At 64.4% G+C, this 14,508-nt stretch overlaps 3 protein-coding genes and 1 long non-coding RNA gene across 8 annotated transcripts; 1 reads left to right on the plus strand and 3 right to left on the minus strand.

The window, feature by feature from the left end:
- Positions 1-77: 77 nt before the first annotated feature.
- On the minus strand, positions 78-5,446 carry PURB (purine rich element binding protein B). Its single transcript, XM_074852419.1, has one exon. It carries the CDS (start codon positions 5,440-5,442, stop codon positions 4,411-4,413), a length of 1,032 nt encoding a protein of 343 aa, XP_074708520.1. The 5' UTR covers positions 5,443-5,446; the 3' UTR covers positions 78-4,410.
- Positions 5,447-7,175: 1,729 nt separating this feature from the next.
- On the minus strand, positions 7,176-8,932 carry COX5B (cytochrome c oxidase subunit 5B). The gene is made up of 4 exons (XM_074852319.1): positions 8,784-8,932; positions 8,599-8,672; positions 7,562-7,661; positions 7,176-7,476 (listed from the first exon to the last, which is right to left on the minus strand). The coding sequence occupies exons 1-4, from the start codon at positions 8,875-8,877 to the stop codon at positions 7,364-7,366; spliced, it is 381 nt and encodes a 126-aa protein (XP_074708420.1). The 5' UTR covers positions 8,878-8,932; the 3' UTR covers positions 7,176-7,363.
- Positions 8,933-9,723: 791 nt separating this feature from the next.
- Positions 9,724-13,634, plus strand: KCNIP3 (potassium voltage-gated channel interacting protein 3). 5 transcript variants are annotated; one of them, XM_074852316.1, is made up of 8 exons: positions 9,724-10,389; positions 11,734-11,858; positions 11,967-12,036; positions 12,165-12,235; positions 12,708-12,815; positions 12,981-13,085; positions 13,210-13,272; positions 13,465-13,634. In XM_074852316.1, exons 1-8 carry the CDS (start codon positions 10,287-10,289, stop codon positions 13,510-13,512), a joined length of 693 nt encoding a protein of 230 aa, XP_074708417.1. In that variant the 5' UTR covers positions 9,724-10,286; the 3' UTR covers positions 13,513-13,634. The 5 variants fall into 5 exon arrangements, with proteins under 5 accessions (XP_074708417.1, XP_074708413.1, XP_074708416.1 ...); XM_074852312.1 differs by having other exon boundaries at positions 11,734-12,036; XM_074852315.1 differs by having other exon boundaries at positions 13,210-13,597.
- On the minus strand, positions 11,427-14,414 carry LOC141935785 (uncharacterized). The gene is made up of 2 exons (XR_012626624.1): positions 13,623-14,414; positions 11,427-12,778 (listed from the first exon to the last, which is right to left on the minus strand). It is a non-coding gene; the product is annotated as an uncharacterized LOC141935785 (long non-coding RNA).
- Between the last annotated feature and the right edge of the window lie 94 nt (positions 14,415-14,508).

A 14,508-nucleotide genomic window follows, 5' to 3' on the forward strand; every position in this document is an offset into this window, starting at 1 on the left:
GGCACTGGGGAGACCCCCCTGAGGGACAGTCGGGGACCCCGCGATCCCCCCCCCAAAGGAGCGAGACGGGGTCGGGCTGGGTTTTTCATTCACTTTTCCGCATACTTTTTATTTGTTACAAACATACAATTCTTTAAATATAGACTTGTAAAACTCCATTTGCAAAAATCTGCTACGGTAAGGAGTGCTCGCTAGCATGAGGAGTTCGTCACGTCGGGCGTCGTCTTTGCTAGTGGTAAAATCCAGGACCTGCCTTCGGCAACCGCCGGCCGCTCCCCGGCGTCTCCCGAAGCCGCCCCGCCGGCCGCAGAGGAAGGGAGAGGGGGGGGACGAGACCCCCCCCCGGGCGCCGGCAGCCCCACGCTGGGCCGCCTAAAGTGCATGGTTTGCTTTATTTTTTGTTTTTCTTTCATTAAAAAAATAAGAGGAATAAAACTTTCTTCTTTCGTCATCAAGGTACTTCGGGGTGAACGTTTTGGTCTCTCAGCAGATATTGGCCGAAGCCACTTCCCGGCTCTCTCCCGCGCCGATGTTTTCCCTCCGCACCCGCTCTCCGTGTGGCTGCTGAAACCCCCGGGGCCTCCCGGGCAACCCCAAACCGCCACAGAGACGCCGACGGTTGCCACCGCGGCCAGTGCCGTGCCCCTCACCGGCCGCTCCGCTCCCTCCCGGGGCCCGGACCGAGGATCCGCCGCCGCCGACGCACCCAACGCCCGCCTGGCGCGGGCGCCGCTGGCTCCACCGGCTCCGTGAGGAAGAGGAGGGCGACGGCGCCTACGGCCGAGCCTCGCCCCACCGGGAACACCCCTGCCAGCGCCCGCCGAGCCGCCCCCCGGGAACGCGGCGAGCGCGGCGGCGAATATCTGCTGAGAGATTCCTTGTGCATCAGCTCAAGTACCGTCATCACTCGCTCACGCTTCTTTTTTTTTTTTTTTTCCTATTTTTTCCTTTTTTTTAAATTTTTTTCTTTTTTAAAAGAGAAGCCGGCGAGGGGTTTTGCTTTTTTTTTTTTTTTTTGCTTTTTTTGCTTTTTTTTTTTTTTGCTTTTTTTTTTTTTTTTTTTTTTTTAATCACCAACAAGAGAAACCGCCGCTCTCCCCGGCACGGCAGCCCTGGGGACCAGTCACCTGCCCCCGCGTCGTCCTCCGCCGGCAGCGAGGGACCACGAGGGGATTCTCGTGCCCGTGACCCCAAAACAGCTGGAAACAAGGCAGGATAATTCTGATTTTCTTCCATATTTTTCTCTTTGGGGGGGGGGGGCGGGGCGGAAAAATTAGAGCGGTTTTAACTTTTAACGGAGCCACCGACGGCTCCCGGCTCTCAGCCCGGACGTTTTGGGTATTTACATCGATTTTGGGGCGCTATACAAGATTTACAATATTTTTGTACAGCGACAGTCGTGCTCTCAAACCGTCCCTTCTGGGGCAACAGAAATCTGGAAGCTCCATGAATTTGGGATTTTTTTTTTCCCCCCCGCCCTTTCCGGTTAAAAACCAAACAAAAAAAAAAAAAAAAAAGCAATTTGCCCGTTTTCTACAGAATCCAAACCAAAAAAACCAAAAACCTCCCAACCAAATCTCATATATATACACACGCACGCAGAGATGTGTATATACATATATATAGAGAGAAGGGAACAGCCAAACCCTCCGCCCTGCCGCGCGCGCCGACGAGTCCCCCGCGCCCCGGCCGCTGTTTCCGCCGCCGGCGTAACCGTCGTCCCGCTTTCCTCGGGGAACTTTTCGGGGGGGGGGGGTGGGGGGGGCTCCCCGCCGGCTCCCCCGCTCTCGGCACCCCCAGCCTGCCGTCCGCAGGCCAAACCAACTGGAAAAAAAGCAAAACAACCCAAATCTCACCCAAAAACCCACCCACCCCCCCCCCCTCCTCGCAGAAACCACCCGAGTCCTCGCTCACACCCGAGGCTTGGCCGCCCACCTCTCCGAATCGCTCTCGCCGGCCGCCGGCAGGTTAAAAAAACTTTTTTTTCGGATTTTTATCATAATTTTTTGATGCTTTTTTTTTTTTTTTCCTTCCCCCGACGCGCTCTGCTCTTCTCACCCGTTTGCTGGAAGGTCAAATGGAGCTGCGGAAGGTTTCTGTACATAGATACATCGCTTCTGGTTGCCCGAGCGAACGCCATCTGCGGCACTGCGGCCTGTTTTTATGTTTTGGTTTTAGTTTTTTTTTTTTTTGGCGTTATTTGCCTTTTTTTTTTTTTTTTTCCTCTTCCACATACTTCCTTGGCGGCTACTGAGAGCCGAGCCGGGCCGGCGGCGACCCCGCCGCTACCCCGGAGTAGAAAGGTAAGGCTAAATTACCGCAATTCAGCCAAAAAAAAAAAAAAAAGAAAAGAATATATATATATTTTTTTATGTATATATATATATCATCCTCTTCAAAAATAAAAGGAGAGGTACCGCCTGCGTCTTTGCAGCCGAACGCCGGCAAGTCCATCGCCGCGGAGCCGGGCGGGGCGGCTGAGCGGCAGCCGCCCTCTCCCCCCCCTTCCGGAACCTTCCGCGGCGTTTTAATCGTTTTCTCCGCGGCAAAGAACCGAAGGCGAGCGAACACAAAACCAGACCGATGGGTGAATACAGCAGGACGTCACTGGAAAGAGCTGCCTTAGGGTACAAAATACAGTACGGACGCGGTTCGGACATCGAGATAAAAGACTATTGCTCCCGTGTGAGTGAGGAAACCCAGTCCTTTGCGACGGAGAAGAATTAAAAACGGGATGAACGGAAGAAATTCGCCTTAAAAATCCCTTTAAAAAGAGCTACGGAGGCAGGGAAGGGCGGGATGGGGTTCTGGAGGACGGACGGACGGATGGACAGACGACGTCCCCCGGGGCTCCGCTGGGTTTCGGGGCGAGGAAGGGGACGGAGTTGGCGTCCCCCCGCCCCGCCGCCGCCTCCCGCCGTGCGAAGACGAGTCGCTGCCGGCCGTTCCTCGCTGCCCAATAAATACGGAGCGAGCGGAGACGCTGGGATCCACGACAATAAATTAAGAAGGCAGCTGAGATCGGAGGGCGGGCGTGCGCAGGCTCCCAAAAAATAGCGGGAAAAAAATTAATTAAAAGAGTCCTAAAACTGGAGAAACCGTCGGAGAAGAAGACCTGAAACTTTGGAATGAAGAGCGATGAACCCCATTCAGTTCAGAGTTCCTGGGATAACGTGGCTAAAAAATACCTTTCTGGAAAGGGCAGGATTGAGTTGATTTAGCTAAAAAAAAAAAAAAAAAAAGCATTTGAGAGTGGAAAAATCCATTTAATACGAGAGGTGGTGGCTGGAGGGACCCCACGGGCTCCGGCGCGGCCGGCCGAGGCGGCAGAGCCAGCGCCTGCTGGTACGGCCAGGTGGTAAAAACAACCAAAAAAAAAAAAATAAAAAGAGGAAAAAACCCCCAAAATACCCCAAAAACCCCAACACGAAGGCCCCAGCTGCCAGAGTGTGGAGTCCCGCCAGTGCTACCGAGCCACCGCCGCCGGCGTGAGGTACTGAGGAAAGGCGGCGAGTTGGTTTTGCTGAAGAAAAACTAAAATCCGGGTGAAGAGGAGAAAGGGGCCGATTTTAGCGCCCGCGGGTCCCGGCGAAACGGTAAAACGGGAAGGAAACGTGGCCGGGGCCTTCCCGGGCCGGAGAGAAGGGGAAGATCTTTGCGTCCCGTCGAGCTTTTTCCTTGTGCTTTGTGCCTCTCTCCGTGACCCCCCCCTGCGCTCAGAGGGACGAGGTGAAGGGGGGGGGGGGGGGGGGAGGAATCGTAATAAATCATCAAACCGAGAAAGTCTTCCTTAATTTTCAGGAACCTGCCAGCTTCGCGCTAGCTCGGGGGCGGGTTCCAGTTCGGGCGCCTGGAGTTTAGCAGTTTGCATCCCAAAAAAAAAAAAACCCAAAAAGGAAAAAAAAAATATCTGGGGAGGGGAAAAAAAAAAAAAAAAAGAAAAAGGAAAATAAAGGGAAAAAGAAGAGAGAACGGACGTTGGTCCAGATAACGCGGCCCCCCCTCGCCCCGGCTCTCGCTTCCCAACGCTCCCGCTCGCTCGAGGCTTTTGGGGATGGCGGGGGGGGGCACCACGGGAGAGGAGCGAGGATCCGGGCGGCGGCTCCCCCTGACCCCCCCCAGCCCGCCCCCCCCCAAAAAAAAAAACCAAACCAAAACCAAAGCAGCGAGTCCTCGGGGCTGCGGGGAGGAGGGCGGCCGGGTCCCCCCGCGGCGGGGGGGGGACGGTGGCGGCTCCGGAGGAGGGAGGGACGCGGTCGGTGTCTCCGGCGGCGGGGGGTGGGGGGGAAGGGTTTTGGGGACCCCTTCGCCCCCATCGCGGGGGGGGGGGGGATCGGGGTGGGCCCGGGAGGGGTGGATTGGGGGAAATGGGGGGGGGCGGCCGGCGGCGGGGCTCAGGCCAGGGGCGGCTCAGTCGTCGTCCACGTCGTCGCCGTCGGAGTCGTCGCCGGCGCCGCTGCCGCTGCCGGGGCCCGGCGGTCCGGCGCGTCGGTCGTAGAGCTTGTCCCGCTGCCGCTCCTGGATGTCGCGCATCTCCTCGGCGTAGCGACAGAAGGCGCTGCCGAACTTGGCCCAGGCCTTGTAGGGGACGGTGATGGCGTTGCGGTAGGACGGCTTCACCTCGCTCACCCGCAGGAACACGCCGTACTTGTTGCAGCCCACGTCGAAGAAGAAGCGCTTGGAGTCCACGGTGATGGAGGTGCCCTCGGGCAGCTCCCCGTAGAGCCCCCCGCCGCCCGGCCCCCCGCCCCCGGGGCCGCCCAGCTCGTCCTCCTCGCCCCCGTAGTCGTCGATCAGCTTGGCCAGGGCGTCGCGGAACTCGATCAGGCCCTGGGCCGGCAGCGCGATGGTCTGGCCGCTCTGCAGCCCGGGGGGGCCGCCCGGGAACCCCCCCGGGCCACCGGGGCCGCGGTTGACGGTCTGGCGGATGCGGAGGAAGCGCCCGCGCTGGTTCTCCTTCAGGTCCAGGTAGTACTTGCGGTTCTCCCGCACCAGGAACTCGCTCTTGAGGGCGCGGCGGGGGCCGGGACCGGCGCCGTCCTCGCCGGGGGGGCCGGCGGCCTGGGCCAGCTGCTCGGGGCTGGAGGGCCCCAGCTGGGCGTAGTGCTCGATGAAGTCGCCCAGGTAGTCGCGGAACTCGGCGGCCACCGCCATGGAGAGCGTGAGGCGGCTCTTGGAGCCGCCCGCCCCCACCTCGGCGATCTTGAGGAAGCGGCCCTTGGCGTTCTGCTTCACGTCCAGGTAGAAGCGCTTGTTCTGGATGTCCAGCCGCTTCGAGGCCAGCTCCTGCGTCTCCTGCTCCGGGCCCGCGCCGCCGCCGCCGCCGCCGGACCCGCCGCCGGACCCGGACCCGCCTCCGCCGCCTCCGCCGCGGGCGGTCGCGAACCCTCCGCTGCCGCTGCCGCTGCCGCCGCGCTCGCTGCCGCTGTCCCCGTCCGCCATCTTGTCCGCCCGCCCGCCCCGCGCCGGCCCTTCCGCGCGCGCCGCCCCGCTTCCGGCGCGCGGCCCCGCGCCCCGCCCCGCCCCTCTGCGACAGGGGTGACGTCACCGCCGCACTCCGCCGCGCGCACCGCCCCCCCCTCCCGGTCCGCGTCACGTGGGGCGGAGAAGGCCCCGCCCACCGCGTCCCCGTGCGCCCTTTGCGCCGCCGGAGCCCCGCCCCCTCGGGGATAGGCCCCGCCCCCTCCGCGCGCGCCCTGCCCATCAGCGCAGCGCTCTGACGTCACCGGCGGCCCCGCCGCTCACGGCTGTCAATCAGGGCCGCCCGCCGTCCCTATTGGCCGTGCGCGACGGGGGGGGACGGACCCGCCCCCCCTCCGGCCGGGTAGCGGGATGTGTGACATCACGCACGACCAGCGTGACGTCACTGATGTCGTCAGCAACACGGGGGCCACGCTGGAGAGCCGGCAGCCGCCGGGCCCTCCCTGGAGCCCTCGGGGAAGCTGCGGGGACCCCCTGGGGTCTCCTGAGGCCTCCAGGGACCCTCAGGGACCTCCCGAGGCCTGAAGGCACCTCCCGGCCCCCCCGGGCCCCCCCGAGCCCCGCGGGGCAGCGGCTGCCGGGGCAGGGGCAGCTCCCACTGTCTCCAGCAGCAGCAGCTGGGACCCGCGGGCAGGGTCCCGGCAGCAGGAGGAAGGCTCCTGCCCCACGGAATAGGGTCACCTGGAAGCCTCCGAGCCGAGCAGGGGGCCCAGCCAGCCCTGGGCCACCGTCATCCGGAGAGGTTTGGCCACCACGGGGAGGGGGGGTGGGCACCAACGGTGCTGCCGGGGCCACCTGGAGAACATCAAAAGCTCTGGGGACAGAGGGGACTGTCCCCATCGGTGGGACCAAGGAGGTCCCACGGGTGAACGGTCGGTGGTGGAGCTGGCGCCGGCAGGTTCTGTGACCACAAAGAGCTTTTTTTGGGGGCCAGTGGCTGCTCGGGAGGGGCGGGAGCCACCGGAGAACAACCGGGCACCGGCTCAGCCCCACCTCGACCCCTAGAAGGTGCTGGAGACCATCTCCAGGGGACGGGGGTGACCGCGGGGACATTGCGCCTGCCCGACCACCTGCTGGGGTGACATGGCGTCAGGGGACACCCTGCGCCCCAGGGGGGGCTCTGACACCGGGGTGGGCACCGTGGGGCGAGGCCACCTGGGAGGACTGTGTCCAGCTGTGCCCCCCCCCACCGTACGGACAGACAGACAGACAGCCCGCCCACCCCAGGATGTAGAGCTGGGGGTGGGGTACAGCCCAGACCCACGTTTGAGGGGACACCTTGTGTGGAGGGGGGGGGCTGTGATCCAACTTGGGGTCTGGGGGGGACACCCAGCCCCCCCCTCAGTGGGTGAGGGCATATTTTGGGGAGGGGGGGTCCCCCAGGCTCCCAAGCAGTTACTTTGCAGTTTCCCAACCAGGGGGAGACCGAGACCCCCCCACCCCATTCCCAGCACTCCCCCCACCCCCCCCCTCAGGGGAACAGTGAAGGTGGGGTCCCCCCACCCCAAATACTGCTCCAAGGTCATGAACACTTCCCACCCCCCGTGTCTCCTCCCCACTCATGACAGCAACAGCTTTAAATTCACCCCCCACAGCCAGTCCCCCCACCCTGCTGCACCCATGGGGGCTGCCCCCCCGCCTCCGCCGCACCCATGGGTGCTGCCCCCCCCTCCCCAGCGCAGACAGAGTCCGGGTTTCCACACACACAAACTCTTTATGGGGGGGGGGCACACACAGTGGGGCGAGGCGGGGGTGGCTCAGCTCGGCCCAGAAGATGCCCAGTGGGTGCTGGGGGGTGTCGGTGTGACCCACGGGACCCCCAATGGGTGCTGGGGGTGGGGGGGGGGTGTCAGTGCAGCCTCCCCCCCACCCCATTGGGGCCTCAGTGGGGCAGCTCGTGGGGGATCAGCTTGTAGTAGGTGCCGCAGGAGGGGCAGCGCTGGGCCTCCCCCTGGTGCAGCCAGAACCAGATGACGCAGCTGTTGTCCTCTTCGCCTGGGGAGGGGGGAGGAGGAAGAGGAGGGTGGGACAGACAGACGGACAGAGGGGAGGCAGGGAGGAGGGTTTGGGGGCCACTTACAGACGCAGCCCACGATGCGCTTGTTGGTGATGGAGGGGACGAGGTTGGGCTCCTCCTTGGTCCCCGCGTAGCGCTTGGGCCGGAACATGCTGTAGGGGTCCTGAGGGGGGGGGGGGCAGAGAAAAGAGGGGTTCGTTACTAATTCATTATTAATTTGAGTTGATGATTTTTGGTGATTTTGATGAGGAATGATCAATTAAATGGAGTCTCACAGAAATATCAGTTTTTATAAAAGATAGTGGTGTAATTTTATAGAGATGTCGGATTGAACGTCCCCACCCGACCAGTCACGCTGCGGGACGAGGCGCCAGCGTTGGACCGAGCGCTCGGGACGGTTTTAAAACGTGTGTTTTAAAATTTGTGTGGGAAAAGGGCCTCGAAGCGTGTTAAAAATCCCAATGTGAGCCCAAAATCCTGGAGTCAAGGGTCTGTCCTTTAGGTCAGTCGTCCGTGGTGGTGGCAAAAACAGCCCCCTGACTCTTTTCAGGACTCAAGGGCGGATGATGGGAGAGAGGTGGGAATAAGAAAATGATTTATGGGAATTATTATGATATTTATGGATGTGAATTTGATTAATGTGCTGCCTCCTGTGTGACCAGCGTGTTACACGAGTCGGTGAGGGACTGCCGGGCCCCCAGAGTGTGTACACGCTGGGGGGATGGGGACACCCTGGGGGGGACACCGTGGGGGGAAAAGGGACACCCTGCAGGGAAAGGGGACACCCTGAGGCGGAAAGGGGACGCTCTGGGGGGAAAGGGGACACCCTGGGGGGAAAGGGGACACCCTGGGGGGAAAGGGGACACCCTGGGGGGAAAGGGGACACGCCCGGCCATCCCTAAAGCTGCTTATCCACATCTCACGGTGTCGCCAAGTCCTTTTATCCCGTTTTGGTGACAGTTCGGCGGGACGGCACCTCCGGACGCTGCCCTCACCCCTCCCCAAGGACACCCTGTCCCTGAGACCCCCCCCCAGGACACCAACCTCCCCCCAACCCCCTCCCGGGTGGCTCCGCCCCCCCCCCGCCGCCCCGCACTCACCAGGCCCTTGTTCATGGCCTCCAGCACTTTCCGCTCCAGCCCCGTCGCCTGCTCCTCATCCGTGGCGAGGCCACCTGCGGGGCACCGCCGTCACACCGGGAGGTCGCGCCCCGCTCCCCACCTGCCGCCGCGCCGCCTCCCCCCGCCCCTTCCCGGTCCCCTCCCGGTTCCCCCCACCGGCTCACCGGGGGCGGCGAGGCAGCGGGCGGGCGCGGCGCGGGAGGCGGCGGCGGGCAGCAGCCGCAGGGCCGCGCTCACCCGCAGTAACCTTGAGGCCATGGCGGCGGCGGCGGCGGCAAACGGCGCTTCCGGTGGCGGCGGCGGAAGCGGAAGTGACGACGCGGCGGGGGGGGGGGGGGGGGGGGCCGCGCGCGCGCCGCTGAGCCACGCCCCTTGGGGGCGGTGGGCGAGTCTCGCCACGCCCCTCAGCCCAAAACCACGCCCCCTGGCGCGGAAGCCCCGCCCCTGGCAGCGTGGCCCCGCCCCCCTGTGCGGCCCCCAGGGGTCACTGGGAGCTGGGAGGGTGATGGGGGGTGGCCGATGGGGACACCCTGAGGGGGCAGGGACACCCTGGGGGGGAAAGGGGACACCCTGGGGGATGGGGACACCCTGGGGGGGCAGGGACACCATGGGGGGGCAGGGGACACTCTGGGGGGATGGGGACACCCTGGGGGGGACACCCTGGGGGGAAGGGGGACGGTGTCCCCAGAGCCATGGGGATGGGACATCCCCAGGGGGATGACGACAGATGGCCCCAGGGCTGTGGGGCCAGGACACCCCCAGGGGGACAGGGACAATGTCCCCGGGGCCATGGGGCCAGGACACCCCCAGGGGGACAGGGACAGATGTCCCCAGGGCTGTGGGGCCAGGACACCCCCAGGGGGACACGGACATGTCCCTGAGGCCCACGCGGACACGACACCCCTGAGGACAGAGGCCCTTGGGGCCTGGGGGACGAGGCCACCCCAGGACACTGGGGACAGACATCCCCGGGATGACGGGGACAGACAGCCCAGAGGGACAGGGGACAGCCCCCCACGCCCTTCCTGCCTCAGTTTCCCCCCGCGGGGGGGTCCCCGGGGACCCCTTCCCTCAGCCGCGCTCAGCTGCTTACTCATGGCCATCGATCCGCGCCGCTCGTTACCGTCCCGGCGCTAATTGCCGCTGATTGAACACCCCCCCAAGGGGCAGCGGGGCGGGGGGGGGCATTACCGCCCGTCTCCTCCCGAGGGGGGGCCCAAAACTAGATTTAATTTTAATTTTTTTTTTACCCGTGCTAGTTTGGGACACCCCCCCCCCCCCCCCCCATTTTTGCACGCTGCGGTGAAGGGAGCACCTATGGGTGCTGCGAGGGGCACCGCCAGGCTCCTTTGTCTGGTGGGGGGGGGATAGAAAAAAAAACCAAACAAAAAAAAGAGAAAATATGGAAAAATCCCAGCAATAGTGGGGCTGGAGGGGGGGCCGTGGGCGAGTGCCAAGGGGGGAGGGCAGGAGGGAGGGCGCAGGCCGGCCCGCGCACCCGCCCCAGCGCTCGCCGGGACAGCACCCGCCTGCCGACACCCTCACCCCCACCCCGGGGTGCCCCGCTTTTTTTTTTTTTTTTTTTTTTTTTGGGGGGGGGGGTGGGGGTGAGGGGAAACATCCCCCGACACTGGTTCCACCCCCCCCACCCCAGCACCGCACCAGCCATGGGCATCCAGGGCATGGAGCTGTGCGCCGTGGCCGTGGTCATCCTCCTCTTCATCGCCGTCCTCAAGCAGTTCGGCATCCTGGAGCCCATCTCCGTGGAAGGTAACCCCGCGTGTGCCCCCCCCCCTTAATTAAATTTAATTAATTTAATTTATTTTCAGCCCCCCACCACATCTCGGAGTGTCCCCCCCTGGGTTAAAGGACCTGTTGGGCCCATAAATGGTCCCCGTGGGGTAAAACCTGCTTTTTTTGGGGGGGGGCACACTGCCTGGGGGAGGGTTTGGGGGTGAAGCCCGAGGGTTTGGGGGTGCGGGGGGAGCCGGCTGCCCCCCCCCCCCCCCGCCCCCCGCACTTGCCGCGTCATGGCCCAGCCTTGCTCTGACCTTCCCCGAGGGGCTGGGCCGGCTCCGGCCCCCCCCGAAACACCCCGCCGAGGGGATGCTGGGGACCCCCAACTCCACATCGACCCCCAGAGCCCTCCTGAGGGGGGGTGCTGGGGGCCTCCACGCCCCTGTTAACCCCGGAGACAGGATGACGGGGACCCCCCAGCCCGCAGTGACCCCCAAACCTTCCCGAGGTGGGATGTCGGGGGCCTCTGAGCCGGCGTTAACCCCCAAACCCCTCCTGAGGTGGGATGCTGGGGGCCTGCGAGCCCACACTGACCCCCCAGATCCCTCTGAGGTGGGATATCGGGGGTCTCCAAGCCCACATCGACCCCCAAAACCCCCTGGAGATGGGACTCTGGAGACCCCCAAGTCCTGCACTGACCCCAAAACCCCCCTGCAATGGGACACCAGGACCTCGAATCCCCCACCGACCCAAACCCCCCCCAAGATGCGACACTGGGGACCCCCAATCCCCCACCGACCCCCCAAAATCCCCCTGAGACGGGTCGCTGGGGCCCCCCAATCCCACCCCCATTGGGGGTGCCCCTTCACACCCTGGAAAACCCGGCTTGGTGGGAGACAGGGGGGTCACCCCCCCCCCAGCAGCACCCAGGGGACCCCGGGGTTTTCCGGGGTGTCCCTACCGATGCGGCACGGCGGAGCCTCTTCCCAACCCTGGCCCGTTTTTTCCCAGCCCGAAGTTCCCGATATCCCCGTCTCGGCGCTGAACGGGTCCGCAGGGGCTTCCCAAGCTGGAATTATTAATGAGCCATCATTTATTAATTACCTTCCGCCAGGCCGGGTGCGGGCGGGAGGCAGCATTAGCGGGGTCAGGGTGAGAGGCAGCTCCGGGATGCTCCGCGTCCCGGTGGCGGGTAACGGCTTCGGCGGCTCCTGGGGAAACCCTCGGGGTCGGGCGGCTTCTCCCTCACCCGGAGCTCCCCGGTTTTCCTCCTCGGGGGGTGAGATTTGGGTTGGAGCCAGGTGGGAAACAGCCCGGGATGAGGCGGAGAAGCTGCCGGACCCACGGTGGGGGGTCTTTGCCGGCGTCTCCCGGCAGACAGCGGCGACGTCGAGGTGGAGCTCTCGGCCGTCCGGCACCAACCCGAGGGGCTGGAGCAGCTGCTGGCGCAGACCAAGTTCACCAAAAAGGAGCTGCAATCGCTCTACCGCGGCTTCAAGAACGTGAGTGTCGGGGGGACCCGGCCCCCCCCCCCCCCACCGCCAGGGCCGGGGCGGGGGGGTGGGTTTTGGTGGTGCCAGGGTTCACCGGGCGCCCGCTCTCCTCCCCAGGAGTGTCCCAGCGGCCTCGTGGACGAGGAGACCTTCAAGCTCATCTACTCGCAGTTCTTCCCCCAAGGCGGTGAGTCGGGGAGACCCCCAAAACCGGTGGGGGGGGGGGGGGGCTGCCTCTGGAGAAAAGCACCAACTCCCGCTCCCCCGTGTGCCGCGGCGGGGGCTTCACCGTCTCTCCTCTTCCTCCCCTCGCAGACGCCAGCACCTACGCGCACTTCTTGTTCGACGCCTTCGACGCCGACCGCAACGGGGCTCTCTGCTTCCAGGTGAGCGGCCCGGTGGCGCTCCCGCGCCCGGTTTCTCGTTGCCGGCGCCGCGCTCCTCGAGCCGGCTGTGAGCGTGCCCGGCGGCGTGATTCATCAGATCTTCCTCCTCGCTCGCGTGCGGTCGGAGATAAAAGCTCGGCGCAGCGGCCACGGCCAAAATCTCCTCGATGGCGGGAGCCTGTGCCGGGAGAGTTCCAGGCACTGCGGCAGGGGTGGCTGGTAGAGGTGGCGGGGGGGGGCACCGGTGCCGGTTTTACCGTCGCGATTAAAAATAGCTACGAGCGAGAATAGAAACGGGATCGATAGGAAAATAATCCCCCGGGGGCATCCCGAGATCGATGGCGGCACCGCGGCACCATTGGAGGGGGGCGAACGGCCGAGCCGGGGGAGGACAAGGGTCTGTCCCCGGGGTCTGGGTGAGCTGACGGTGCCCGTGGGACGTCCCCGCTCACGGGCGCGGTTCCGCCGGCAGGATTTTGTCATCGGCCTCTCCGTCTTGCTGCGGGGGACGGTGCACCAGAAGCTGAAGTGGGCTTTCAACCTCTACGATATTAATAAAGACGGCTACATCACCAAGGAGGTGACACCAGGGGGGACAGGGACAGGACTGGAGGGGGCTGGGCAGGGGGGGAGCATCGTGGGGGACACCCAGAGGGATGGGGACGGTGGAAATGGGTGCTGGGGGACAAGGGTGTCCTCGTTCAGAGGGTTCTTGTCACCCTGACCCACCTCTGTCCCCTCCTAGGAAATGCTGGAGATCATGAAGTCCATCTACGACATGATGGGGCGCTGCACCCACCCCACCCTGAGGGACAGCGCGCCCGCCGAGCACGTGGAGCTGTTCTTCCAGGTGAGACCGTCCCCCTTCGTCCCCTCCCGGCGGCCACCAAACCCTGCCACGGGTCACAGGCCGGGGCTGTCACCACCACTGGGGACAGGGACGTCCCTGCTGAGCCCCTGCTGTTCCCTTGCAGAAGATGGACAGGAACGGCGACGGCGTGGTGACCTTTGAGGAGTTCCTGGAGACGTGCCAGAAGGTACTTTGCCATTGGCACCATCCTCCTCCTCACTGCCAGGCCTCCGGCTCCGAGACATAACCCCGTTCCTTGTCCTGTCCCAAAATGACGTGCTGGGGGGGGTTGGGAGAGATGGGGGACAGCTCTGGTCACCCCGGGGTCGACGGGAGGAGGGGGACCGTGGGCTCTGACCTCTCCCTCCCCCCCATCCAGGACAAGGACATCATGAGCTCCATGCAGATCTTCGAGAACGCGATCTAGACCCCGGGACCGCCCGCTCGGCCCTGCCAGTGCCTCCCTGAGCGGCCGAGGGGAACTTTTTTCTACTATTTCAGACAAAACAAGAGGTTAAAAGAAAGAAAATAATCCACCTGGCTCCCGGCACTCCAGTTCCAAGGGACGAGAAGAGACACGGACGACTTTGCCAGCTCGTCTGCCTGAGCCCTCCCTGACACGGCACCTGGCGATGCCGCCCCGACAGCCGGACCCTTCTGGGGGGCAGAGCCCCCCCCTCAAAGAGGATCCCTCTGCCCTGGGTGGCGCAGGAGACCTGGCGGCAGCCCCAAGACGTGAGGCGTCAGGGAGGGGACCCTCGGGGAGGGGGTTTCTGTGACACGACAGCTCCCGAAGGCCGACCGAAAGCACACGAGCCTCCTCTCCCCGCCCGCGCAGCGCTGAGGGGGACCCACAGCGAGGAGAGAAGCCGCTCCCCACCTTCCAGCGGTACAAGGAGAGAGGGTTTATTTTCTAAATAAAACAAATGGCTATGATTTAGGGATGGAACATGCCACCTGGGGAGCCAAGGGGGAGCATTGGCCGCACACAGCCTTGGGGGGGGCCGGGGAGGGTGACCCCGACCCCTGAGGGAGCGGCAGCAGAGGCAGCTTCACCCACCAGAGTGGCGGGACGCGGCCGGGAGGGTTATTTGGGTTATTTCTGCTTTTTTTTCCCCTCACAAACGGGCCAGCGAGGCCAGGCTGCGCCTCAGCCAGGCCATGCCTCAGCCAGGCCCCTGCCCCGGCCCCCTCCTCCGCAGCCGCCTGTTGCTTGCTCACTCACTGCGTGTTTCCATGAAATAAAGGTGAGAAACACCCGCCTCGGCCCGGCTCGCTCCCGCCAAGGGGCTCTGCCGGCCCCGGCCTCGGCGCCGTCATGGCGGCGCTGTCATGGCGGCGGGGCACTGTCATGGCGGGCGCCGCCCGTCTCCTAGCAACGCCGCTGCCCCGCCCCTCCGGCGGGCGGGAGGCGTGGCTGGGA

This window comes from Strix uralensis, chromosome 28 (genome assembly GCF_047716275.1).
Source record: "Strix uralensis isolate ZFMK-TIS-50842 chromosome 28, bStrUra1, whole genome shotgun sequence".
In the NCBI taxonomy this organism is placed as follows: domain Eukaryota; kingdom Metazoa; phylum Chordata; class Aves; order Strigiformes; family Strigidae; genus Strix; species Strix uralensis.